Genomic DNA, 27,288 nt, shown 5'->3' on the forward strand with positions numbered 1-27,288 from the left:
GCTGCTCGGAACAGCGATCTTTTAACGTGGCCTTGCCCTTCTCTCGGGGAGGATCCAGAAGCCCACCAATCAGAAAGCGGCACGCCGGCGCCGGCCCCGCCTCAACCTTCACATCCGCCACTCAGGAGCCCTCGCGGCCCCGCCCCCATCGCTCCCTCTTGTTTGAGGGTGGACGTCGCGTTGGACCCGGAAGTGGCTTTGGGTCACGAGGCTTCGCGGAGGAGGTGAGTGAGTCATGCGCGCGCGCGGAGGGGAGAGCTGGAGGGGGGAGGGGAGGAGAGGGGGGCGGGGATGATGCAATGTTTGGCAACCGGTGTCTGCGCGCGCACGCGCAGGGGACTAGAAGGGTGGTGGGAGGTGCAGGGGGGTGGGAGAGAGGAGAGAGGGCGGGGCGCCAGCTCCCGGCACCCAACGGCCCCAACGGCCATCAACCGTGGCCGCCCAGGGCTGCCGGGTAAAACCTCAGTGCAGCTCGTCTCTCTCAAGAGGTCTTGTCTCCCTGACCTGGCGTTAGCCCCGTCTTACCTCCTCTATAAGGGACTCCCATTTTCCTTGGCCCCCTCCCAGCTAATGGGCACAAGGCGTTTTAACCCTCCCTCCGTTCAAAGTTTGCATCCGTCCACCAGGATTATCTGCATCTTCTCAAGTCTTCTTAAAGGGGTCTTCTCTTTTAGCCCTGAACTCCCCCAATAGGGGCTGAAGTATTTGAATCCCCTTGGTAGTCATTTTCAGCTCCTTTCAGAAGAGCACCCTTAACTTTTGTCTTCGTGAAGTTTCTGACGAACCCTCAGCCTGCCAGAGTTCACGTTCTTTGCCCAGTGGACCCGATTCTCACTGTTTCCCACTCATCTCCCCCATAGTGCTCGGGCGCCCTTCACTAAAGACCAAGACCCCCGCCCTTTTCACTGTCCCAGAGAACAAGTCCTGTGACTCCTGCTGCGAGGAGCAGGCACCGGCCTCCTGCCTCCCACGTGCGTGGGCCACAGCAGAGCCTTGTTGCGCCGACTGCCGTGGACTGGGTTGTCGGGAGCACCGATTCTAGCCTCAGCTACCCCTCACTTGCCCAAGGATCCCAGCCCAGCCTCCTAATCTCTGTGCCTCACTGTTCTTGTAAATAAAAGATAATGAGTTGTGAAGGTAAAATGAGAGAACTATGAACTTGGGGACAGCTTGAAGAAAAGTGAAAAGCGCGATGCAAAATGCACAGTCTTTTTCTTGTACCATTATGTAGAAAACAGAGGCCATGTGGTGGCCTGTTACATACCCTGTCATACCCTCACGGAAGCAGCCAGCGTTTGTCTGAGTAGCAACTATTACAAGGCTGGCCGTGGCTGGATGGCAGGTATGGGTGGTGGTGTGGCAGTGACAGGTCCTTGGCCAGGCCTGCTCGGTTGCTCCAGACCTCTGTTTCCCCTTCTGTAAATGGGATTGGGGGTGAATTGGACCAGATGGTCTCTTCCTGGCCCAAAGACATGACCAGGTTGTCAGTGACAGGCAGAGGTCATGTGACTTGACAGGCCGAGGTCGTGTTGTGACATGTTGACCTGGAGAGGCGGGTCAAGCCCCAGCACACTATCCGGGAAGCCTTTGGGGCGGGGCAGGGCAAGTGGCGACTTTCATCTTTTGGGGCTGGCCCCTCCCGGACCTGGCATTCCTGGCTGCCCCAACAGATTGTGGCTTTGGAAGGGGCCCCTCCCCGGGGAGGGCTGGGATTGGCCACCAGTGGCCTAGGAAGAGGCTCAGATCCTTCCGCGGAGGGCGGGGGGGCCGCGTGGGGTGTTTGTTCTCTTGGGGATTAATGGGGGGTTGTGGGGGAGGGGTAGGCGCGCTCCCGCATGCGCACTGCGGCCCCTCCTGTTGGCTCGTCGTTGTCCGCTGGGCGGGGGCCCGGCCCCGCCCCTCTCCCGTCCGGGCAGCGGCGGCGGCGGCGGCTGCGGCGGTGGCGGCGGCAGCGACGGCGGCGGCGGCGGCAGCAGCCTGCGCGGTGCCTTCTGGGAACGGAATCCCCAGGGCTGCCCCTGGCCCCCATGGCGCATGCGCGGGAGGCCGCTCGGTGATCCGCGGCGGCGGCGGCGGCGCTTCCTGCTAGGACCGGCCGGGGCCGTACCGGAGGCTCAGGCTTCACCGACCCTCCTCCCACTCCCTCCCACTCACCCTCTGGGCCGCGACTGCGCAGGGCGGGGCCGGCCGAACCATGGGCCGCGGTGAGTGCAGGGCCCGGCCCCCCCACCCCGCCCCTCCCCCTCCCCTCCCCAGCAGTCCCTACCCTCTGCCCCCTCCGCGTTCTCTCGGCCCCTTTCCCTGGCCCCATCCCCACTCCCCCGCCCTCACCTGCCCCCACCGGTTCTCCCTTTCACTGCCTGACTTTTGCCTTCTTCACCTCCCTCCCCTGAGTGCTTCGCCCACCCTCCGCCCGCCCTCTCCCCAAGTTCCTTCCTACTTCGTGCGCCTTCCCCTCCTCCCCAGGCTGAGGGAAGCAGGCTGGGTGACAGGGCGCCTTGTTATGAGAGGGAAAGTTTAGAAGCCGCCAGCGTGGGGTGGGAGCGATGGTGAGGTTGGGGAGGATACTTGCAGGTTTGAGGGGCGGCCCCACGTATCACAGGAGAAGCCCTCTTGGAGCTAATTTGAAGCCAGTGGATAGGTGCTGAACCCTCTTGCCTTTGGTTTGGGGGAAGATCAGGAGCGTCTCAGCTCCGGGGAGAAGGCAGAGCTGTGATTCCAGCCTTTCCCAAGACCCAAATGAGCCAGATTAGTGATTGTCTAATGGAGCAGGCATGGGGGGAGTTCTGCTGGTACCCCCCCAGCGGGCAGTTGGGCAATTGCCTGCTGACCTCTGGGGCAATCTTTACTTTTTATATGATCTTCCTGGGGGGGGAGGGAACAGCAGGGGCCAGACTCTCTGGGAAACTTCCTAGTGGCCTGGCATTATGGGAATTTGCCCACACTCCTTGGTGAAGTCTTCTGTCCCTGATGGGACAAAGGGGCCTTGCTCTTTACATGTCCAGGGGTTAGGCTATGAATCCTTGGTCCTTGCCAGTTGAGGCTTTGATCCGCTGGTCCCTAGGGACTGGACATGGAAAGGATGGTGTGGACTCAGCCAGCAGATCCCTGAGCTCTTTAAGGGCACTTACCTCATACTATTAAGGGTCTTTCCCTTGAGAGTGTCCTGGGCTGTGGTGCTCTCCTGAGTTGGGCAGATTCCTGACAGTCCCGTGTCTTGCAGGTGTGGGCTAAGCCGGCGGCCCCGGCTTTAGACTGGACCCCACGATGTTTGCAGAGATGTTCAGGTAGCCATGGTGGGAGGGCAGAGGGCTCCCCCTCATCGTCTCTCCCAGCCTTCTGAGGGTCTCCCCACCACTTTTGCCTTCCTGGAGTAGTGCCTCAGGTACCCAGCCTAGTTTAATCCTCCTGATGCCCACATGGATGTCTGTGTTATCAGGCACGTGGGAGCTGATTACACACAATGAATGGGGGCAATGAGAGCAGTGGAGCAGACAGAGCTGGGGGCCCTGTGGCCACATCTGTCCCCATCGGCTGGCAGCGCTGTGTTCGAGAGGGTGCTGTGCTCTATATCAGGTATGGATCCTCAGGCCCTCCACTTGACTGAGTTTTCTCTCTCCCATCCCTCCTCTCAAAGCCCAGATCTCTGGCACCCTATTGCTCTCCTCTGTTCCGCCTTCCTTCCTCAGCCTTATTGCTCTCTGCATCTCTGGCCCTTTGAATCTGTTCTTCCTCTTCCTGTCTCTTCCCACATTCCTTACCCTCTCTGCTCTTCCTAGGAAGGTCTTTGACGAAGGAACTGTCCTTTAGGAGTGTCTGCTGATTCAGTGTCAGCTAACCCCATGTTTTCTGACCCTGTTCTTTCCCAGCCCAAGTGGCACAGAGCTGTCTTCCTTGGAGCAAACCCGGACCTACCTCCTCAGCGATGGAACCTGCAAGTGTGGTCTGGAGTGTCCACTTAATGTCCCCAAGGTCAGAGTGGTGGTGGGGTGCCAGAAGTACAGGGATAAGCTGAGAGACGTAATGCGTATCACTGACTGTGGTAGCCCTTCTCACAGATCCTACCCCTTCGGGGTCCCTGTTCATGCCTTCTACCCTACAGGTTTTCAACTTTGACCCTTTGGCCCCGGTGACCCTGGGTGGGGCTGGGGTGGGGCCAGCATCAGAGGAGGACATGACCAAGCTGTGCAACCACCGGCGGAAAGCCGTTGCCATGGCAACTCTGTACCGCAGCATGGAGACCACCTGCTCACACTCTTCTCCTGGTGAGTCTTCTCCACCTTACAGGAGACTGAGGAAAGCTTAAGGGTCTGGAATAGGGACGGGAGGAGTTCTACGAGAAGGAGCAAGGAGAAGGGTGGGGTGGGGAGCTGCTTGGTGAGAGGAGGGCACAGGAAGGTTGGCAGTTTATGGGAAATGAGATGGAAAAGACAAAGTTCTTGGAAGGAGAGCCCCAGGCTGACCCTTCCTTTCTCATTTATTGCAGGAGAGGGAGCGAGCCCCCAAATGTTCCACACTGTGTCCCCAGGGCCCCCCTCTGCCCGCCCTCCCTGTCGAGTCCCTCCTACAACTCCACTTAATGGGGGTCCTGGCTCCCTTCCTCCAGAACCTCCCTCAGTTCCACAGGCCTTCCCCCCTCTAGCAGGCCCTGGGGGGCTCTTCCCACCGCCCAGGCTTCCTGACCCAGTCCCCGCTGGAGGCAGCAGTAGTCCTTGTTTCCTCCCAAGGGGCAATGCCCCCTCTCCAGCTCCACCTCCTCCCCCTGCTATCAGCCTCAATGCTCCCTCATACAGCTGGGGAGCTGCCCTCCGATCCAGCCTGGTGCCCCCTGACCTGGGTTCTCCTCCAGCTCCCCATGCATCCTCCTCACCACCTTCAGACTCTCCTCTCTTCCACTGTAGTGATGCCTTAACACCCTCTCCTCTGCCCCCAAGCAATAATCTCCCTGGTCCCCCTGGCCCCCCTGGTCCTGCCACTCAGCCACCAGTGTCTTCAGCCACTATGCACCTGCCCCTGGTCCTGGGACCCCTGGGAGGGGCCCCCACGGTGGACGGGCCTGGGGCACCCCCCTTCCTTGCTAGCAGCCTACTCTCTGCAGCGGCCAAGGCACAGCATCCCCCACTCCCCCCTCCCAGCACTTTACAGGGCCGAAGGCCCCGTGCCCAGGCGCCCTCAGCTTCCCACTCATCACCCCGTCCCTCTCAGCGTCGTCCCCGCCGACCCCCAACTGTACTGCGATTGCTAGAAGGGGGAGGCCCTCAAGCCCCTAGACGGACCCGTCCTCGGGCCCCTGCTCCTGTGCCCCAAGCCTTTCCTCTCCCTGAGCCATCCCAACCCATTCTCCCTTCTGTGCTGTCCCTGCTGGGACTCCCCACCCCTGGCCCTTCCCACTCTGATGGAAGCTTTAACCTTTTGGGGTCAGATGCACACCTGCCCCCTCCCCCAACCCTCTCCTCAGGGAGCCCTCCCCAGCCCAGGCATCCCATCCCGCCCTCCCTGCCTGGGACCACCAGTGGCAGCCTCAGCAGTGTGCCAGGTACGTGAGTGTGGTGGAGGCCTTCTTCCCCTCGGGTGCGGAGGCGGCCAAGGCATTTAGGGGAGAGTTTGGAGAACTCCTTGGCAGGTTTCTGGGTGTGGGGCAGGGAGGCTGGGTTCTTTGGAGAAAGAGCCTCTCTTGAGCTGAATCTTTCTTTTCCTTTGCAGGTGCCCCTGCCCCTCCAGCTGCCTCCAAAGCCCCCCTAGTCCCCAGCCCTGTGCTTCAAAGCCCATCTGAAGGGCTCGGGCTGGGGGCGGGCCCAGCCTGCCCTCTGCCTCCCCTGGCTGGTGGGGAGGCTTTCCCTTTCCCCAGCCCTGAGCAGGGCCTGGCGCTGAGTGGAGCTGGCTTCCCTGGGATGCTAGGGGCCTTGCCTCTTCCTCTGAGTCTGGGGCAGCCTCCACCTTCTCCATTGCTCAGCCATGGTTTATTTGGTGTGCTGGCTGCGGGAGGGGGACAACCTCCCCCTGAGCCCCTGCTACCCCCACCAGGGGGACCTGGCCCTCCCCTAGCCCCAGGCGAGCCCGAAGGGCCTTCACTTTTGGTGGCTTCCCTGCTTCCACCACCCCCCTCAGACCTTCTTCCACCCCCTTCCGCCCCTCCTAGCAACCTCCTCGCCTCTTTCCTGCCCCTGTTGGCCCTGGGCCCCACAGCTGGGGATGGGGAGGGATCTACAGAGGGAGCTGGGGGTCCAAGTGGGGAGACATTTTCAGGTTTGGGAGACCTGCCCCCCCTACTGTTCCCCCCACTTTCAGCCCCCCCCACCCTCATAGCTTTAAATTCTGCGCTGCTGGCTGCCAGCCTGGATCCCCCCTCGGGGACGCCCCCCCAGGTGAGGATAGGGGTGAGTGAGTGGGACAGAACAAGAGGTAGAATGAGAGATGGGCGCTGGGAATCAAAGGCTTTCAGTTTCATGTGTGAGCTCTTCCTCAGGGCCTTTGGGGAGGGCTCAGTTCTTGGCTGCGGGTAGGATGGCTACAAGAACTGGGTCTGTATTTAATAAGTGTGGCCTACTTCACCTGCGGCTTCAGTGAGATTGTGTATGTGAGAGTACTGTAAACTTACTGCATACTTCACACGTCTTAAGTGTTATAACCATTGTTCCTCCTTAGCCCTGTGTCCTGAGTGCCCCCCAGCCTGGACCACCTACCTCCAGTGTCACCACGGCAACTACTGACCCGGGGGCCTCCTCTCTGGGCAAGGCCCCCTCCAACTCAGGGAGACCCCCTCAACTCCTTAGCCCTCTGCTGAGTGCCAGCCTGCTGGGTGAGTCTGAGGAAAGACTACGGGTGAAAAAAGAAGAAAGGAAGCAGTAGAAATCAGTAGCAGAGGCTGGAAGAAGTGGGGAAGAAAGTCCTTGACTGCTGGGTATAGCCTAAGAGAATAATAGGGGCAGTAGGCCTAACTGGTTTGTCTGGGGAGACTCCTGACTTTGTAATTCCTCAGCAGGTGACCTGTCTTCGCTGACCAGCAGCCCTGGAACCCTCCCCAGCCTGTTGCAGCCTCCTGGCCCTCTTCTCTCTGGCCAGTTGGGGCTGCAGCTCCTCCCTGGGGGGGGAGCTCCTCCACCCCTCTCAGAGGCTCCTGGTCCCCTGGCCTGCCTGCTACAGAGTCTCCAGGTGAGGGTGTGGGTGTGCATCAGAGAATTTTTTCCCAAACTAGAAACATAGGCATTCTGAGTTACAGTGGCAGAGGGACTGTATTTGAGACTGACTGAGATTTTATTTTTTGCCTATAGATCCCTCCAGAGCAGCCAGAAGCCCCCTGTCTGGCCCCTGAGAGCCCGACCTCAGCCCTGGAACCGGAGCCTGCCCGGCCTCCCCTCAGTGCCTTAGCCCCACCCCATGGTTCTCCCGACCCCCCAGTCCCTGAGCTGCTCACTGGGAGGGGGTCAGGGAAACGGGGCCGGAGGGGAGGAGGGGGACTTCGGGGCATTAATGGTGAGGCCAGGCCAGGCCGGGGACGAAAGCCTGGCAGCCGGCGGGAGCCTGGCCGACTGGCCCTCAAATGGGGGTCACGTGGTGGCTTCAATGGACAAATGGAACGGTCCCCAAGAAGGACCCACCACTGGCAGCATAATGGGGAGCTGGCTGAAGGGGGTGCTGAGCCCAAGGATCCATCCCCTCCTGGGCCCCATTCTGAGGACCTTAAGGTGAGTGCAGACTGATGGACATCTAGGCTGCAGGGCTCTGAGGAGAGGCTGGACCAAGGTCCCTTTCTCTAACTTTTCCTACACATTCAGTCCGTCTTTTCCCAGGTGGCCCCGGGGGTAGTCAGAAAGTCTCGTCGTGGCAGGAGGAGAAAATACAAGTGAGTGTTGGGCCCGCCACAGTCCTGGCCTTTCCTCACTTCTTGCTGGGCTTATAGAAATATCTTAAGAGGAGCTTGGCCTTCAAAAGGCCAGATACTTATTTAAGTATGAAGAAGGATATACCTTTACTGTCCAAATCATGCCTTTACTGTCCAAATGTAGAAAGTTTCTCACCCAAACTCCGGAATCCACCTGGTGCTTGGGGAGGTGTCCCTGATCATCTGTGCCCCTTATTGCAGCCCTACGCGGAACAGCAGTAGCTCCCGCCAGGACATTACCTTGGACCCCAGCCCCACAACCCGCGTAAGTGTGTGTGAGTGTATGCATGGGTGGGGGTGTATGAGGGATGATGCAGGAGGGAGAGGGTTAGAGGGAGTGGGGAGAAAATAAAAGACTTCCTGATACCCAGCTGTTTGATCACTTCTTTCAACTTCCACTCTTGTATAGGCGGCTGTCCCTCTGCCTCCCCGGGCCCGCCCTGGCCGTCCTGCCAAAAACAAGAGGAGGAAACTGGCCCCATAGCAGCCATCCCTGGAGCTGGATCTGACCCTGACTGGGGAGAGCTGGGTGCTGAGCCTTGGGAGCCCCTGCCAGCCACCTGCACCTGTGGACAGGGGGTGGGGGCACTACTCCCCACTCAGAGCACAAATGCAACCCCCTCCCCTACAATCCCATCCTGAGCCATTGCAGGGGGTAGGGACGCTCACCTCCTCCCCCCCAAAAGCCATGTCACTGAAAAGGCCTGGGGGGGTGGTATATGGCCCTCTCCCCACCAGGCTAAGGGGAACACCCCCTTCCCCAGGTCTTTTATTTGTTTAAGTTATTTTTGCACAAATGACTCTTTTATATTTAATTCGACTTCACTGCCTCCCTTCTTGAAGCCAGCAGGCTCAGTTTACAAACCTGTGAGCTACTGTTGGTTGCTGCCCTCCTTCCCAGTGAAAGGTACAAAGCAATAAGCATCATGCATCCTCCCTCCCTCTCAACGCCCCTCTGCCTCTGGCTCAGGTTGCTCAAAGCACAGATCCCCTCTTACCCCTGGTCCCCAGGTTTGAAACACATAGCCTCATTTCAAGGTATAGCCAGCTTCCCTCGACTTTCCTCTGGGATATAAAAAGGGGGAAGGGGGCAAAGAGAGCCCGCTAGGCCTCTCCTCCCATACACACTACACTGCCCCTTCTCCCCCCATCAAAACGCTCAGAGACGTTGTGATGATGCGACTGAGGATTATGCAACGTGGTCCAACCGGAGCGGCCAGCATGACCAGCTGTCCAGGGGCTGCCTCCTGCCTTTTCTTTTGTAAAGACAAGACCCTTGGGAGTTTTAATTCTGTTTTGTACTTGCCCTGTGGGGCCTCCACTGCTTTTCTATGGGAGACACTCTTAATTTAACAGATGAGAATATTTTGAAACTCTGGCTCTGACTCTGTACTCATTTTTTCCTTAGTTCTTTGGTAAGAACAGGTTACAATTTCAATCCTTCTCTTGTAGCAGAATGGCTTAGACTGCCTGTTATGCTGTGATTGTCTCTCAGTGCTGCCTCTTCCCCAGGAAACACAGCCGAGGCCACACAGAGGACAACAGCATTTAATGGTCAGAAACAGTTGTAGAGTATTACAATCAGCCACAGAAGCTGTGCTGGAGGACAGGACCCAATCCTTCCCTATACCAGGCAAAGCAGTACTGGACATGAGCTGGCAGGTGGCTGGGCCCATGTCCTCATCCCTGGGGCCTGAGGGGAGACCACCATCTAATATGCCCCAGCTACCACTCTATTCATCAGAGGAGGGGTGTAAGCCCCACATGCAAGAAGAACCCCTTGCCCCCAGTGTCAAATGGGATGGGGATGCGAGACTTATAATTAAGGGGAGACCCTATGTAAGCTGTTAACAGAGTTCAAAGGGGTAAGGATTACCCCTGTTCTTCGTCTCCCAAAGGTGCTCACTTTGCAAGCTTCTTCATCCGTTCATCAATGTTGGCAAAATTCCCTTCAATTGTGGACAGGTTCTCACGCATGGTTGTCTGCACCTGGAAAGCGACAGAGATGTTTTATTATTTGTCAGGACCAGGTGCTTACCTGGATGAGGACCTGAAGAAATTCTCTTGGAGAAGACAAAAAAGACATGGAAACACAGCTTATGGGCCCCAGAGCGGGGGAGTTAGAGCAGAGGTTTTCAAACTACCCTTGGAATACCAGGGACCTAGCTCAGGATCTGCCAGGCAGGCAGGACTCTTAAGAATTCCCATCCTGACTTCAACCAGAACAGTTCTTTTATCTGTTTCATGTAATGAGGGTCAAATAAGATTTTGTCGAAATGAGGGTTTCAATAGTTCAAAATTTTAGAAAACTGCTCTAGAGGAAGAACACATTATATACTAAGTACTTAATATTCATTTATCTTGATGGTCCTGTGCTGCTGGTCTCTCAACTCTAATGCTCCCCCAGCACTGAGAATAGTGCCTCTCACAGACACCAGGGACTTCACTCACTATGTGCTGGGCGCTGCTGGAAGGAAGGAAGGAAGGAGGTGAGGCTCACTGCCCAGGTCAGGAAGGAAGTGGCAGGAACAGGTTGGAGCCTAGCTCTTGAATTCAAAGCCCATATTCCTTCCATGTACTGTGCTCAGGAGCATCTGGATGAGGACCCGGGAGGGTAAAGCTAAGCTGAGACTACAGAGGGAAAGGGTAGGTTTTATAGGAAAAACATGCTTATTGAACTAACAATTCACTCATACTATTTCGCCTAATCCACATAACTCTGGGATAGGTATAATTTTCCAGATGGTAAGACGGAGTTTCACAGGTTCAGTAAGTTGTCAAAAGGTCCCACAACCACTGAGAAACAGTATGGAGACTCAAACCAACCCCCTGGCACGCTACCAGGCTACCAAATGGGCTAGGGCAGAACCCTATGAGGAAAAGCTGGAGACCCTAGTCTGTGTGTGCTGAAGAAGGGAGGTAGCAGACCAATAAAGGACACACACCTGGGTCAAGAGGGTAGTATTGTCCTTGAGGGAACTAGCAATCATCTGCTGTGTGGTATCCAAGTGTGTCAGGAGCTGCCCAAACTGCATGGCTACAAAAGAAGGTAAGAAAGGTACGGGTGAGGTCAGAATCCAACACAAGAGGGAAGGGAACTAAAGCAGCCCACCTTCCAGCTGGCCTCCCACCTTGCTCATGCAGCTGCTTGATGGTGACAAGTCTCTGCACCAGCTCAGGAAGGGTGGAGGCGATGGGGCTCCAGCGCTGTATGGTTTCATATAGCTGGTGCACCTGGAGGGACATGACAGCACAGAGGGGATGGCTGAGCCTTCAGTGAAGTACACACTAACTACTTCACCAGGGCGGGGCAAGAGTGAAGCACCGCCCTTTCTCAGTAAGAGCTTATGAAGACAGTGACCTGAGGATTCAGTGCTCTCATGCTTTGGTATTACCACTAGGATGACTCAGAGAACCTGAGGGAGCAGGAAAGGGTGTGAAGATGGGGGAAAGGTGTCTTCCCGACCTTGCTTTGTGTATCTGCATCCTCTACAGAGGCTTTATGCTTGGCAATCTCATTCACCTTTCCCAGGACACTCTGAAAGCACAGATTTAAGGATGATAGTGAGGGCACCCAGGGTTTCCAAACTCCCAAGTTCCCTATAATCCAGTTTGCCCTCCACTTAATACCTGTAGCCGAGCCTCCACTTGGTCCAAAACTGCAAGGTCCAGGGCGCTCACCTTTGCCTGCAACAGCTCTACAGTCTCCTGGGGGTGGGGGTTTGGGACAAGCTTTATGAAGGGGAAGGATCAGAGTAGGAAGAAGCTACCCCATATTCCACTGGAGATAATATATAACTACAGACCCCAAACAATTCTCCAAGCAAACCCAATCCCAACATCCCCTCTGTAATCCAAACACTCCTGTTCCTTTTACACTCACCATAAGACAGGCTCCCTGTAGACCTCCAGAAAGGGGATTCTGGTGGGGAAAGGGGGAAAGAAGTCAGTGGTTCTTCTATCTCTATGTGATTACCACCTTCTCCCATCGTTTCTGGTTTTGGCTGGCAACCCATTGGCCGATCCTGGAACTGAAGCCCTTTCCTGACTCCTCCCAGACTTCTGTGGAATGCTGTGGACCTTAGGGCTCAGGGTGGAGGATCTGAGGGTCAGACTAAGTACAGGAGAGCACATCACCTGAGCATCCTGATCACACCGTACAGTTGCTTCCAGCTCTGTCAGGCGCTTCTCAAGTTCTGCAACCTAGGGGGAGGAAGGAGGTGAGACTTGCCCTCTGCCTTCCTACTGCTGCAGTGGGAGGGAAGAGCCTGCTCTTCCCTGCTTGTCTGCTTGCCACTTCCCTCGCTCTCCCCTCCACTCTGCCAAGGGACTCCTTTCCCTGGAACACATCCCTAATCACAATCTGAAAATCTGGACTGAAAGTAGATGGGTGAATGAGACATCAAAAGGAACCAGAAACATTCCCAGCACCATCTCCCCAGATCTGATCCCTTGGAGGGAGGCAGGAAAGTCTCTAGGACCGCGTCTCCCCTGGTCCCCCAAACAACACGACACACATACTTACTTTGGCAGCTTGAGAGAACCTGTCCTGCTCAGGCCGAGAATGTAGTTCGTAAGTGACAAGGCTGCTATCTGCGGGGGTCTCAGTGGTGGTCTTTCCCCCTGAACCAGCCCCTCTGCTGTTCTTTGTTGCTTCCAGCTGCAGCAGTAGGCGTCTGGGTCAGGAGACCAAGTAATAATATCATGACCTGAAGGATGTGGGCCAGTCCAGTCACTCTCTCTCATTTCTGCCTCACAGTCAGCATTAAGGAACAGCTAGGCCACCTCTCCCCTTAGTGTCCCTGTCAGTATCTGGCTGAGTCCTTCTACACCCCAGTCAGCAATGATTTCCCAACAAAACAAGGCACCTACTTAGCCAGAGCTCCATCGGGGTCAGTAAGGTTGATTGTTGCATCTGGTCCCAGCAGCTTCTCCAGGTGGGAAGCAACCAGCTGTTGCTTCAGGGCTGCCAGCTGTTTAGCCAGCACCACAGGGGTCAGCTTCTCCTCAGTGGCTGATTCCTTCACTGTCGTCTGGCATAAAAAGAAGTAGACAGTGAGAGGTGGCGAGAGCAAATCAAGAAAAAAAATTGGACCAAGATCCTTAAGGAGAGCTGTGGTTAGAAGTCACTGGGATCGTTCTCACCCACCTACAGCACTGAATGTAGAGACATGTAATTCCTAAACTCTGGAAACCTCAGCCCCCTTATCCAGGAGCTTAGGGAATCTTTCTGCTTCTGCTAGGAGGTCCTCCTCTGCTTTGTGAGTCATGGCAGGGAGGGGAGAAGAGAGTGTGGAGTTACCTTGATTTTCTCCACTTCAGCTGTCAGCTCTTGGACCTCATGCAGTAGTCGCTGGTACTTTTGCTGGGGTGTCTCCTTCACTCCCAGACCCTCTCCAAGCTACAGAACAAGCAGACAGTGATGCCACACCTCTAGTACAGGGAACCTCAAGAATTTATCCAAATCCTGGCCCGAGTTTTAAGGGTATCATATCCAAGTCAGAATCCACAATAGCCTAGTACAGAAGAACTGGAGATAGCGGGGAGCCTGGAGACTCTCCAGAGCAAATGGCAGGGGGACAAAGCACCCTCACTGCCTCCTGCTGGGTTCCTCAGGACCCTACCAGAGAGAAACTTGGAATCTAGACTGTATCCCTTGCTCTCCCTCCTAAATGCCTGCTAGGCAGGATCACTGCACCATTCCCATCAACACACACACAACAAACCATCTCATAGTCTCCAGATTCATATCCTGTCCTCTTGGTTTTTCCAATACGATCCGAGAAATCTGCCAAGAAAAGAAGATGGAATTGAGGGCTTGCTCTAGGTCCAGGGCAGCACGGTCTCAGGTGACTGTGAGGGCTTCCACAAGAGATCTCCACGAGGGACCCTTTCCCAAAGCAAAAGTCAGTAAGGCCTGAGGACAGGCTTCCCCCCACCCAATTTCCAGCCCAGTCTCACCAAGTCCCCTTGTTCCCACTCTCTTGTCTTTGAACTTGTCATAGGCAGCATTGGGATTGACAATGATATGCTCCACACTTGTGCTTGTCAGCTCCTCCTGCAGGAATAGGCAGTTCAGGCCAGGGGCAGACTCATTCCCACCCTAGAACTTCCCCATAAAACCCCCAAACCATTAGGAGACTGGGCCCCACTCTCCCAAGGGGAAAGAAGGGCGGTTCCACTCCAAGCTGCCAACCAGCCTCAACCTAGGAAACGGAAGCTTCCTGGTAAATTTGGAGTCTCAGTTGTATAAATATTAACACCCTGATTCAACTGGGAACAGAGGCAGCAGAACCTCTCCACCCACTCTGTACATAAGCCGCCCCACCCCCCACCCCATCCCACTGGGCCCTCCCAGTTATCTGGCACATACCATGCACTCAGGGCAAGAAACCAACCTGACCTCTTTTAACCTCCCCCTCCCAAAAGTAAATTTCCTTACTACTGAGGAAGTCCATTTTCAAGCTCACCTCCCATTTTTGCCGGAGGGAGAGAGGAGGGATGGCAGACAACCAAGCTACTAACTCTGAGGGGGATATGAGGACTCTACTCTGCTGCCAAAGGGCAGACACCAGCTCTTAGATACAAAAGGAAAGCTGGCAGGGGGCCTGACCGGAAGCCCTGTTTCCAGGCTGCCATGAGGCCAGGGAATTCAGGGGACAGAGAAAAAAGGCAAGGGCTTTCTGTATTATTGTTTAAGGGACATCTTAGAAGCAACAAGCAAATATCTGCTTGCCAAGGGCACCTGTGGGCAACGTCCACATGTAAGTCCTGAAATGGAGAGCCCAGCATCTTTTTTCAAAGAGAAGCTGCAGCACCCGCCTCTTCTCCCTGACCCTCAGCTGTCTCCCAGGCACTGAAGCGCTTCCATAAACAGGGGACATGGCAAAGAGAATGAGAGATTTTACCCTAGAAATTGAAGCAGAGAGGTTCCCTCCTCACTAGGTATCTACTGGCTGTTCAGATTTTAATAACTACCCCAAGACTGGGTGCTCCAGACTGCATGCCTCTCCCAAGTGTCGGCAGTCTGAGAGCTCTCACTACATGACTGGAGGAAGGGGGAAGGAGACCCGGGTGTCCTTTTCTGTCGGGGATCACATCTCCACCTTCTACAGGAGGAAGGCAAAGGGAGTCTTCTTTTCCTTTAACTAGAACAAAGGTTCTCAACCCTAGCTGGACAACAGAATCACTTAGAAAATGCTAAAAAAAAAAAAAAAACCCAGAGGCCTGGGCTCACCTCTGTAGCTTCTGATTTAATTGTTCTGGGGTAGGACCAGGGCAGTAGGCCAAGTTTAAAAGCTACCCAGGTGATTCTCATATGCAACCAGGACAGAGAACCTCTGTCCCAGTGTGGGTACCGAGGGTGGGGGGAGGGGGACAAGGATGGAGAGACATCACGGAGAAAGAGCAGCAGACAGAAGCTCTGTCCTTGTCTCTGGCCTGCTATTACAGAAGGAATCAGTGCGAGTGGCAGCTTTAAAAATAAGGGAAGAGAGTGGGTAAGGAGAAAATATCAACTTTGATCTTTACCTCTTCCTCAGGGAAGCGCTGGGCAGAGGGGCAAGAGCTAAAGATTAAGGGAAAACAAAAGGGTTCAATGTCCCACATGCAAGTGCCTAGAAAAGGGACAATTGAGTCCCAATTACCTCTTTAATCGTCTCTGACATGTTAGAGCCAGAGCGCCCACCAGCCAAATAACTGTGTGGTCTCTAGCCTCTACAAAGTGTGTATCGGAGCAGGAATCATGCTCAGGAAAGACAACCACCTCCTCTTCAGTTCACTCTCAACAACATGCCACTCCTCCCTGTGAGCCTCCATCAAGGCTGACGGAGTAGAAATCCACTCTAAAAAAAAACCCTCTTAAAAAGAGGAATGGGCATGGTCTACAGACAAGGAAAGAACTTCGCCACAGCTACCATTTGTTAAGCCCTTGTTATGGGCCAGGCACTGTGTGGATGAGAGCGCACTTTGTTATTTACTTTCCTAAATAGGGAAGGGGTGGAGTGAAAAAAAGGGGCGTCACACAGGACGTGAGAGGTCCGGAGGTCCGGACAGTAACGGGACGGACAGTGCTTTCATCTCACTATTCCTGCTGCATGAGCATGTCCTGGGTTAGGAGGGCTGCCCGACGCTGCCATCCTCTCAGAGCCTCTCCGAGGGTGTGGCCCGGGAGACTCAGGTGGGCAGCACACTTTAGTCTTCCAGTGGCACCTACTCCGCCAGTGTCTCGGAGATCTGGGGGCATGGGGCAGGGGCAGTGTCATTACAGTGATCTGTGAGAAGGGAAAGGTTGTCAGCTGGGGGTGGGGCTGACAGAGGGAAGAAAGATTTAGTCAAGACAAAAGGACAGAGAGACAACTGCCCATCATAGCACACCCCGTTAAAAAGCAGACAAAAGGTCAGGCTCCTTACCAGCTCCTTGTGGTTTCCCCAGAGGTGAGAAAATCAAGAGTTAAAAGGAAAGGGAGTGGGGAGATGGGGGTGAGGGAGGGAAAAAAAGACAAAATTGTTATTAGCAAATTGTCACATGCACTACATGATCGTCTTCAAACACACTGCACCACAGGGCCCAGGGGAGCCTAGCAAAATTTGGGCGCCAAGAAATTTCAGCTGGGGTCACCACATACCCCAAGAAAAAGAAGAGCTTGGGATCCTTTCCTCTCTGGTGGTGAGGATGTCATGACATTCTGCCATTAACATCAACAATTTAAGATCATCAGAGAGCTAGAAGTTAGATGTTGCAAGCTAGTGGCATGGAAGAGGAAAGTGGGGAAGAGAAGGGTGAGCTGTAGAAACGGCGGAAAGTGAAGCAGAGGCTATGGAGATTCTGAGGAACTATAGGTGACTGACGGTCCATAATTCTTAAGGGGGAAGTTCATGGCTCAAGTCTTCCTGTCTCTCGGTTTCTCTAGTTTTGAAGACTTAGACATTTGGATGGCAGACTCAGTCACAATGAGGGTACTCATCATGTAGGTGGTTTGATATGACTTTAGCTATGCAGAACAAAATATGTCAGGTACAGATGGTGAGTTGAAGGAACTATGAAGTACCTAATTGCAGCCCCATTCTCATTCTCTGCTGCCAGAAGAGAGGCAAGGTAGACCCTGTCCCTCATGTAGTCTGGTGTGTTGGTATCCATCTTGAGTGGCTGGTAGCTCACCCTGCATCTCTAAGGGACGCAGAGCAATTCTGCCATGATGTGCTAGCACGAAGAGCCCAGAGGACACTAAGATTCACAGCTGCCAGCCCATGGGCAGAACATGTTTCCATAACCCTCTTCACAAGATTCACGGGGGTGGAGGGTGGACAAGGGGGAAAGATGAGAGTATTTCAAAGACGCCTTATCTTAGTCCAGCCACATGGATAAGGCTCCCACTTCCAGGCAAGACTGGTAAAGTACTGCCAGGAGGGGATATCCAGCTGCGTGCCCTTCCTCTCCAGGAGCTTTACTGATGGGGCAGACAGAAACAGTTGTGTGTATGTGAAAGCACACAGTGGGATAAAGACAAGTGCTTCCTGCCGAGAGATTTCAGCTAGATATACCTGAACCTCAACCTCTCTATTCCCTGTCTGATGCCAGGGTCCAGCCAAGCCAAGACTCCTCTTTCGGCTCTAGGTAGAGGTGGATCTGGGTCCTGTGGTCTGGGCTGGGATGTCTCTGCACAGAGTGGGCATAAGCACTCACAAGTGCACACATGCAAACACACGAGGGGAGGCACACACACTATACCTTTCTCTTACATGCCCCACCAAGCTAAAACCAGCCTGGGAGAAACTCAAGGAGAAAGAGGACAATGGGCCATAAGTTCAAGTTTAAATCATGAGAAACAAGCAGAATGGGGGAGGACAGAAAATCAAAGAAAAGGAAAAGTGGTACATTCATTTGTAAATAGTATATACAACCTCCAGGTCTGTCCCTATGGGTGGGCTGGGGGATGATGAGATTTTAGACATAATTCCTGTAACCTTGAGTAACAGTCACCATGGAAACCTAGTACACCTGGCCACCTTGACTGGAAAATTCTCAGTGTATTGATCCGAGGTACCAGTTTGCCTGGCACATGACTCCCAGGTCCTCTCATTAGTGGACTCTCAGACTCCCCAGGGCTGTTTGGCTAAGTGACTGTGCCTTGGAGGGCAAGACCTGAGGTTCTAGATCACGCAGGGGAAGAGGCCACTACTGCTCTCTGAGCCTGTTCAGGCTCTATGACAACACTGCAGCCAGGGGGACTTCAGAACCATGACGACAAGGAAGAGGGATAGTGCTGTAGAATAAAACTGTCCACGATGGACCACCATAAGGCTCACCATCCATCCATTTCTAAAGGAGGGGCACGGAAACAGAAAGACTCATGAAAGCACAAATAACCCAAGTTACTACCTTAACACTGCATGTAACACCACTTTCCATCCCCTTTGCTTTTCTCTACAGGCTTAGCATAGGTGAATACTAAAATGAGTTTTTTCCCAGGATAATCCACGTACAGCTAAGAAGTGAGAACTGTGGCTGTCCCCCTTGTTCTCCACCCTTGTCTAGAACAGCAACAAGTCATTCCTTTTCTCAACTCATTTCTGTCTGAGGAGGAGAAAGGCAACCCCCTTCTAACCCCAGCCCCTAAATGCCTCAGGTCCAAAGCATTCCCAGCCTCCATGTTTCCATCCCATCCTTCACTGGACAGTTTTATCCTGCAGGCCTCACAAGGGGAAGAGACAATGATTCTTGGATCATAGTTGTGCTTTTAAACCTTGATTAGTGATCTTTAAAGATAAGGCCAGCAGGCCCCTTAGTGACCCAGTTAGGGACTCATCAGAATTTAAAATGATTAGCAACAACAATAGCACAATGACAGGGCACTGCATGCAAGAAGGCGATGAAAAAAACATGCAGAGAAGAAGCATCGAATGGTCTTACTTGTGCAAACTAGTGTCCAGGCAAGGTGGTGAGGAGGGAGGACGGGGGAAGCATTAGGAAAACTCAGGTAAGTTCAAGTGCGCCAACAGTCAACGAACACAGTCAAGCATACTCTACGATATCCCGAACCCTAAGGAGGAAAACCTACTGTTTCTCAGCTCAGCCTGGTGGAGTGTCCAGCAGGACCTACCCTTGGGAGAACTGACCCCTTTGCCAGAGCCCCACCAAACTATGACTAGGTCATTTTTTCCCTTTCACATGGCATGGGGGATAGTTATGGCATAAAGGGAGAAATTAAATCCTGTTTCTAGTGAGGTTTTCTAAATTTAGTCCCCTCACTCCAGTAGTTCAAGAGCCATAAGCAGAAAGCCTCACAAACCCAAGGCGGGCTGTAGGCCCAGGGGGGAGAGGAGTCCAACTGGGAATTAGCTTTCCTGACAAGACATTTTCACAAAAGACTCCAAACCAGCCCATCACCCCAATGGACCAGGGAGTGTTTCAAAGGCAGAGATCCTTCCAGACTGAGGAGGAAAGGATGAGCCCGTGTGGTCTTCGGGCTCATTCCACTCATTTTAGAATATTTTACTTCCTGCTAAAATTGTTTTAAAGGGATAGTAAGAAAATCAGGATCACCTTTATCAAAATTAAAAGCTTCTACTGCTTTCCTCCCCATCCTCCCCACTATGGGATCGCAAAACTTTTATGTTTAAGTTAAACGAGCAGTTACGATCTTTAAGGGGAATTAGAGGACATTATTTCCTTTGGCAGCCCAGTTTCTTCCACTGCTTAGTGGAGCAATAAGACAATGAGGGTCAACACTCTGTGACTATTCTAAGTAAAAATCTGGAGACCCCTCAAAAGGTTCCCTTAGAAGCTGGTCATACTGGTTGTCTCCAGAGAAGGGAACTGAGTGCTGGCAGGCAGGGGTGGGAAGAAAGACTTTTGTTCTATGCACATCTATTACCTATTTTAAAAACTAATATAATTAAAGTTGAAAATAATCTGGAGACTAAGGCAGAGCATGCTGTTGCCAGGGGTTAAGAAGGTGACTGAAAACCTCATGGTTCAGGCACCACAGTGAGTTTGCACTGTTGCCCGTGCCAGATCTTGGGAGGGTAGGTGAGAAGGGGATAGGCTGCTGGTGAGAATCCAGGCCTCAGGACATGGAGTTTAGTGGATCGTCGAAGTACAACCCACTGCTCCTCAAGTTGCACATTTACGTCAGTATTAAGAGCAGTGGCAGAACCATTACTCAGCTGACTTCCCGAAAGCTGCCCTCCTAAGGCCCATGGGGACACGCAGGGGCCAGAGACATTAGCTGACATCAGGAAACATCTCAGCCACCCTCCCCCCACACCTGAGGGCTCCTGAAGCAGCTGAAGGTCTCCCCATCCCACTCACTCCTCCCTGGTGATGGAAGGTCATTTAGCTGAGCCTTAGGTGATACAGGCAATTTGATTCCTCATGTATTTACCATCCAGCTCTTATGCACTTCTATACCAGCATCCTGGGCAATATGCCACAGGAAATGAACACTTATGGTAGCCTCTCCCCATCAGCCACCCCATTAGATGCTACTAAAATAGGCTGTTCAGGCTCAGCAGGAAGAAACAGCCAATCAGGTTGCACATTCAGGTTCTTCCATGCCTGGAATGGGTGTCATCTTCTTTTTATTAAGAGATATCCCAGTACCTTCAAAAGGAAAATTACAATCTATTTTTTGGTTTGGAAAGGGGACTGCTGTGATACTACCAGCTTATGTTATAGTCAGTGACAAAGGGACAAAGTTCCATTCATTATCTCACCATGAAGGATTGATATTTTAGAGGCAGAGGCCTAGGCCAGAGTTGAACAGTCTCTGAACTATGGCAGTAAAGTCCTCAGCATATACACTCCTATCCTATGAGGGGGCAGAGACAGCTTCCAATAAGATACCTCTTGGAGTGACAGGTGCTTACCCAGGTCCTTGAGCAAGGACAACATGTGCATTACCTCCAGGTACTGAAGCTTAGGGGACAGACTGACATGCCAGCAAGTATAGGAGCCACAAGGAACACATCACTGAGAGAGGGGACAGGGAAGGTGTTCCTTACAAAGTAGGAACACTTCCACATGGGGGCAATCAAATAAGGAATAAGCGAGTACGCCAAGCCATACATTATAAGCCAGCCATCAGCATTCCCCAGAACTAACCAGCCCCACAGACACAGCCACAGGACTTACAGACACACATACTGAGCCTGTTCCCGCTGACTCTTGGTCACAACTTTATTGAGATCTCACGCCATCAATGTGACTCAAGCCCAGTTCTCTTGGAAGTAACAGAACCTAAAACACATCCTGTAAGACATGCTCATAGATCTTTGTTCCCCTTTGGCACTTACATACACAGAGTTTTTACTATGTTGATTTCCATTCATTCAATTTTGTTTTTTCTTTCACGTTTCCTACATGTGTCCTAACTCCCCCATTAGTCTGGGGGATCCTTGTGGGCTTGGACATTTCTTCCCCTGCATTGCACAAAAACCAGCACAAAATGAACACATTCAATAAACAAGGCTAAGTGGTTCCCCTTATGGTTAAAATGTGTCCACACTAACACCTTCCTCCTCAGAGTTCTTCTTGGATCTGAAAGTGCTACCAGGGCCTCACCTCCGCCGATATGAAAAGTTTAAGTTCTTCTTCAAATTTGCTTTGCTCTGACCAGCTCCCTTATCTTCCTAAAATCTCCAAGTCATTTTCTTACTCCTGGCTCAATGGATACTGGATATTCATAGAAAAGAGTATTACTTTATATTTCAAAATCTAGCTCTTGGTAGGATACTAATGAACATGTATTGAGTGAAATATTTTATGAAATAGAAGGCCTAGGTCCTAACCTCAAACAGTTTATAAGTGCTCAGGCTTCATGATTCATTACCACAGACTAGCACCCAGGGGTCTAACTGAGTCACTAGTCCCAAACCTAACTGTTTTGAGATATTCAGTTTTATTTAAAAGGCCTAAGGATCAGGTCTTGTTAGTTGTAATTCCACTGACCTGACTCTCCTTCCCGGCATTGTTCATCGGTGGCTGTAAGCCCAGCAAGGCCTTTGCAAGTCCTGCAACCTACACACCACCCAGGCTGGCTTGGCATACCCGCTTATTGCTGTGGTTCGCCAGTAAGGGGAAAGAGCCTGCCTGGGGGAAAGAGGTCAGAATCCAAAGGAGTCCTGAGGCAGCACATAGTCTTACCGCATCAAACTCCGCTTGATCATCCTCAGGTAAGTCGCTGGTTTCATAAACATCTGGCTCGTTCCTGGCCTGCAGGTAGAAGCAGTGACCACCCAACCTCACTACCCAGCATCCACCAACACCCCAGACCCCCCTCCACTTGAACAACTAACAGAGAAGGCAAGCTGTGACGCCAGGATTCTGTCCACTCTCTTCCACCTGCCTGGTGAACTGCATATCAGGTCCCGTGCCTTAGAGGGGTGGGGGTGATAGTGGGCACAACTGGGACCTGATGGTAAATGGTGAGTGTAAGTGATGACAAAGATGCTACCCCGAGTCTTAAGCGGGGGGCGAGTGGTTGGCAATCATTATGTCTGAAGTAGGAGATGGGCTATCCTCGAGTTGGGCCCTGTACACAACTACCCTGGCACGAGGGCTGAGAGTGACTCAGGACCTTAGTACCCAAGGTCCTGTGGCCCCAACCCCCACCCCGAGGATGCAGGCAGGGCAGCACAAAAGGAGGGTACAAGCCGGCATGCGCGGCATGGGCGGGGGCGAGCGCGGGATAAGGGGTGCGGAGGTTCCCCGGGGGACAGAGTTCTCCATCTGGCAGGAAGGTTCTGCCACGGTAACCTCTTCCTTAGCAGGGTGAAGGCCATCACCAAGTGGCCTGGTATGTGTATGTGGGGTGGGGGTGGGGAGCTTATGGGAAGATCTGGGGAGACACGGGTGATGCTGACACAACACTCGAGCACAAGTGGTGAGCGCCTGGAGACGATTTCTGGGCCGAGAAACCGGCAACTGCCAGAAAAGGGGCCTGGTAGGCCGTCCCACGACCCGGCCCAAGCGGGTCGGAGGAGTCCAGAAGATGCTGCGGGTCGTCGGGGGGAAAGCGGCGGCAGCCCCGGGGGGAGCAGGGGCTGCAGGCGGGAGGGGTCGCGCGTTGCTGTCTGTTGGGGGTCCTGAGGAGGTCTGGGGCGCGGTCCTGGGGAGCCGGGGCCGGCCCTGTACTCACAATGCCGGGGAGGTCGGCGTATTTAGGGTCCGCCATGGCGGCGGCGAGGCGGGGTTGGGGGACCGGGGCCTCGGTGGAGCCGGGGCCGGTGTTCGGGAAGGGGAGAGGCTGGGTCCGGGTCCCGGGCTAAGACGGCGGCAAAGGGAGCGGCGGAGGAGGCGGAGAAGCAGGAAGTCTCGCGACAGGAGTAACACAGAAGAAGGGTAAAGCAAAAGTCGCGAGACCAGCTCGCTACCACACCCCTGGAGAGGCTGGGATTGGCGAGAACGAGGCCAGGGAGTGAGGTAATGGCAGGGGGACGCCGCCTAGGATTGTGGGGTATGTAGTCTTGGCCGACTGGGTCTTGGGCGGGGATGGACGATAACGCACCTTGGGAGTTATTCCATACAACTTATTTTCTTTCATTTTTACATCAAGTCTGTGAAAGAGTTTTTAGAATTCCCATTTTCCAAGTGAATAAATTTGGAATCCCAGAAATTAAGTGATTACATAAAAATAATACAACTAGGCATGCGGTGGCACAGCCAGGGCTTCAAAAACGATAACAAGTAAAATTTAGTAAAGGCTTAGTCATGTTAGGAATGAAAAAGTTAAGTAATCTTCTCAAGTTAGGGCTGTCAAATAAAATACAGGACGCCTAGTTAAATTGGAATTTCAGATAAACGACTAATGGCTTTTTAAATATAAATATGTCCCATCCTATATCTGGGACATTCTAACACACACAAAAAATTACTAGTTTTTCAAATCTGAAATTCAGATTGGGCATCCAAAAACTAGGTATTCTGTTTTTGTTTTTCAAATCTGACAATCCCATCTCACGTTCATAAATAGGTAAGTGGTGGCTCTGTGTCTGTCTGAACACCCTCTGTGCTCTTAACAGCTTCACTAATAGTTTTCAGGCTTTTGAATTTCACAGTTCAATAAAATAAAAACAACAACAATAAACCTTTTTGAAGATAGATATGATATTGCTATGCTTTTATTTTGCCAAGTAAGTTTGTTAAAGAAAGAAAACTAACTACTATTACCATCCTTACTTAATGGAGAAGTACAGAAAGACATACTGTCAGAATAAAAAACTGTCCTTTGAGACTTAATAAATCCAGCTTTATGGAAAATTTACCAAATTGTGTGTGTGTGTGTGTGTTTTGGGAGGTGGGGGTGGAAAGTGCAGGCACAATGAACTTTCGTCTCTGATCAGTGATCCTCCATGGACTAGCATTTTGAAACTCTTTCACTAAGGATGCCACCCTGGAGCCCCTAGGGGCCTGAGGTTGGGATGTTTCCTGAGCTCAAAGGATGCTGCAACACTTAGAAAGAGTGCCAGACCAAGTGACTGGAGAGATGCCTATTTTCCTCAGTTTGGAACTCATTGTCATTCTATGCATACTCTCCTGGCTCCTCCCCAAGCCTCTACCCCTCTTTCTCCATAGTCCTACTGCCTTCCCATCCAGTTTCTTATGTGGGATCCCTTTCCCTTAGTTTCCTTAAGATTCAAGGTAGGGTTAAGAGGTATGGGCCCAACTCCAGAAACCCCCTCAGCTGAGTTCTGAGTGGTTAGGTCTTGTCTGGACAGACCATCATTCTCCCACCCTCTCCCCATAGTGTCTAAGTGACCTTAGAATTGTTAGGTAGGCAGAACCTCCATGCCCTCCTCCCTTCTCCCATCACCCTACTCCTCGCCTTGGCCAGGACCTCAATTCCTGCGGTCTAACTCTCTGTTGGCCAGCAGAGGCCTGTGACGTGAGAAAAATCAATTCGACCAGCTTCTAGGTGGTTCTGCCCAGGGGCTGCAGCAGGAGTCTGACCCGAGGGGAGGAAGGATAAGGAATCTCTAGGCTTGATTTTTTTGTTTTTTTGCCAGGGAAGGGGGAGAAATAGAGAAGAAAGGCCTGAGAAAGGGGCCGGGGTGTTGGTACTCTGTCCAGTAGCAACTGGGACAGGAAACACACTCACATAGGTGCCTAAATCTGCCCAAAACCCTAATGCTAATGTCTGCCCTAGAGGTCCTCTCTGAAAGCCCCTCTGGCCTCGCCCACCCCCATTATCACCCCTCCTTCACTGCTTTCAACTCCCTTTCTCTTGCAAAAGTTACTCTTGCCCACCTCCACCCCGGTCTCAAGCTGTGAGGCAAAAGTGAGAATTTTATCAGGTTTTGAATTCTGATAACCCAGGCTGGGAGTATGTCTTCCTTCAAACTGGGGACCTGGTGTGAATGTTGGGGAGAGAATGGAGAGCACCTTTGGATGCAGAAGGGGAAGGGAATAGCCCGACCTCCCCTGACACTCCCTTCTGAAAAATGGGACCTGGACACCCACCTCCACAGGGGTACAGGCAGCTGCCCTTGAGGGTTGGGTTGAGGGGGTTGGGAATCTGTGCGAGGGGTGTGGGGAGAGGGAATGAGAAGTGCGTTCCCAATTTGGAGAGACGACTGTGACGGGGTGGCGGATGCCCTGGAATAAGGCTGGTGGAAGCGCTGTTGACTCTTTACACAAGTTCAGGCCCACCTCAAACCCCTTGTCCGTTCCAGGGGGGTGGAGTCCGAGAGAGGGACAGACACGTCAGGAATGTGCGGCTGGGATGCAGTGAGTGACTTGGGTAAGGAAGGGGTGAGGGCAGGGCTGTCTCCGAGACTAAGAGTGGGGAGAGGAGGCTAGAAGAGAGGAAAAGCGCCACCAGTCGGTGGGGGAGGCCCGCCGCTGGTCCCCGGCGAGGGAAGCCCCGCCCGCTCCTCCAGCGCGGCCCCGCCCAGGCCCGCAGCGCGGCGCTGCAGCGCGAGGGGCGGAGAGGCAGAGAGGCGAGAGGACCAGACGCCAGGTCGCCTGCATCCCGGTGCCGCAGGAGAGAGGAAGCGCGCCCCGGCCCTCCTCGCCAGCCTTCGCCCGGGCGCCCGCCAGAGCCTTCTCAGCCGCAGAGACCGAGCGCCTGTCCTCCACCTCGGCCTCAGCTGAGCCCCCTCCTCCGGAGCACACACCATCTCTGCCACCCAAGAAGTACCAAGCCCCACGCCGGCGACCACCATGGCGGAGACCAACAACGAATGTAGCATCAAGGTGCTCTGCCGATTTCGGCCCTTGAACCAGGCAGAGATTCTGCGGGGGGACAAGTTCATCCCCATTTTCCAAGGGGACGACAGCGTCGTTATTGGGGTGAGTGCCGCCCCGGGAGAGAATTGCGAGGAGGGGGCGGGAGGTGAATCTTCCCCTCCGCTGAGCCTTAGTCCCTGCCTGTCGCTCTGCGCCCCCGCCCCGCCGCTCATCCTCGGTATTCCATCCTCTTCGCCGCAGCCCCTCCTCTCCCCTGCATCAGGATGGCTGGGTGTGGCCTGGCCAGGCCGGCGGCCAAGTCTCCGCAGAGTGGAGGGGGCTACTTCCCCGAGATCCGGGGACCCAAGTCCCCTTTGCTGCTCTCTGCAGCGTCCCCACCCCTTAGAGCCAGTCCCGTGTTTTTCCGAGGTTTTCCCTCTCCCCTAGAGAAAGCGCATCTTTCCTTTGTTATTGGCTCGGATCTCTACCCCCACCTCCCGGGAAGGGAGGAGGAAGACTAGCGGATGGATGGCCTGGATGGGAGGTTTGCGGTCCAGGGTCTCTGCGGAGGTATACCTGAGGATGGGCTCCCAGACCAAGCCCTCCATCATCCTCTGAAGTAGTTCAGCCTGGACGTGGGGGGAGGGAACAGGTCTGATGAAGGGTTTTCTGAGAAACAAATACATTGGGGCCACACCCAGTTTGGGGGGGAGCCTCTGGGGTCCTAAGGAAATATCTGCCTTTTCCTCCCGGTACAGCAGGAGGAGGTTTTCAGATCCCCAACTCCCCCTAACAAATAAAAATAACCAAACCCTGAGAGCCTAACAAGTACTTGCTTATTCATCCTTTCTCTTGATGATCCAATAAAAAGTAACAAGCCACCTCTGCCTCATCATGACAGCCTCTGCCCCTGGAGGAGATCTTAAGAAGGAGAACTAATATTTACTCTGTGCTTGTTACTCTACATATATTATTTAATCTTCAAAACAACGCTCTGAAGTAGGTATATTTCCATTTCACAGATGAGGACATTGAGGCCCAGAGAAGCTGAATGACTTTCTCAAGGTCACACTGTTAATTTATGCATCTGAAGCTAAATCTGTGACTCCAAACCTCATGTCTTTTTCTTTATATCACACTGCCTGCACAGATTTCTGTTCTGGACCTTTATCTGGGGTGGCCCAAAGGGAATTCCTCACCCACTCCTCCTTTCCCAGGTTGGAGGGACTGTCAGGCT

General features: G+C 53.3%; 3 protein-coding genes across 12 annotated transcripts in view; 2 read left to right on the forward strand and 1 right to left on the reverse strand.

Annotated features, from left to right (window-relative positions):
- The first annotated feature begins 140 nt into the window (after window positions 1–140).
- On the forward strand, window positions 141–9,260 carry MBD6 (methyl-CpG binding domain protein 6). Of its 7 annotated transcripts, none has more exons than XM_070621848.1 (13): window positions 141–224; window positions 3,224–3,287; window positions 3,440–3,576; window positions 3,870–3,972; window positions 4,103–4,265; window positions 4,487–5,536; window positions 5,704–6,365; window positions 6,646–6,799; window positions 6,980–7,152; window positions 7,272–7,685; window positions 7,791–7,843; window positions 8,084–8,147; window positions 8,292–9,260. In XM_070621848.1, the coding sequence occupies exons 3-13, from the start codon at window positions 3,464–3,466 to the stop codon at window positions 8,364–8,366; spliced, it is 3,024 nt and encodes a 1,007-aa protein (XP_070477949.1). In that variant the 5' UTR covers window positions 141–224; window positions 3,224–3,287; window positions 3,440–3,463; the 3' UTR covers window positions 8,367–9,260. The 7 variants fall into 7 exon arrangements, with proteins under 7 accessions (XP_070477949.1, XP_070477945.1, XP_008531767.2 ...); XM_070621844.1 differs by having other exon boundaries at window positions 144–224; window positions 7,776–7,843; XM_008533545.2 differs by having other exon boundaries at window positions 144–224; window positions 6,983–7,152.
- A 154-nt stretch (window positions 9,261–9,414) lies between these two features.
- Window positions 9,415–23,275, reverse strand: DCTN2 (dynactin subunit 2). 2 transcript variants are annotated; one of them, XM_008533537.2, is made up of 14 exons: window positions 23,023–23,275; window positions 22,029–22,097; window positions 13,844–13,940; window positions 13,609–13,670; window positions 13,185–13,283; window positions 12,755–12,915; window positions 12,408–12,558; window positions 12,020–12,085; window positions 11,766–11,804; window positions 11,513–11,590; window positions 11,349–11,420; window positions 11,014–11,116; window positions 10,828–10,919; window positions 9,415–9,871 (listed from the first exon to the last, which is right to left on the reverse strand). In XM_008533537.2, the coding sequence occupies exons 1-14, from the start codon at window positions 23,056–23,058 to the stop codon at window positions 9,785–9,787; spliced, it is 1,212 nt and encodes a 403-aa protein (XP_008531759.1). In that variant the 5' UTR covers window positions 23,059–23,275; the 3' UTR covers window positions 9,415–9,784. The 2 variants fall into 2 exon arrangements, with proteins under 2 accessions (XP_008531759.1, XP_070477960.1); XM_070621859.1 differs by lacking the exons at window positions 22,029–22,097; window positions 23,023–23,275 and adding an exon at window positions 16,295–20,509.
- A 2,171-nt stretch (window positions 23,276–25,446) lies between these two features.
- Window positions 25,447–27,288, forward strand: part of KIF5A (kinesin family member 5A) — a 28,765-nt gene continuing 26,923 nt past the window's right edge. The window contains exon 1 of one of the 3 annotated variants that reach the window (XM_008533531.2): window positions 25,447–26,174. In XM_008533531.2, coding sequence (XP_008531753.1) covers window positions 26,046–26,174 — 129 coding nt within the window. In that variant the 5' untranslated portion in view covers window positions 25,447–26,045. The remainder of the gene's footprint in view (window positions 26,175–27,288) is intronic. The other 2 variants (XM_008533533.2, XM_008533532.2) reach the window with 2 other exon arrangements.

The sequence above is a fragment of the Equus przewalskii genome, chromosome 5 (assembly GCF_037783145.1).
Source record: "Equus przewalskii isolate Varuska chromosome 5, EquPr2, whole genome shotgun sequence".
NCBI classification, from domain to species: domain Eukaryota; kingdom Metazoa; phylum Chordata; class Mammalia; order Perissodactyla; family Equidae; genus Equus; species Equus przewalskii.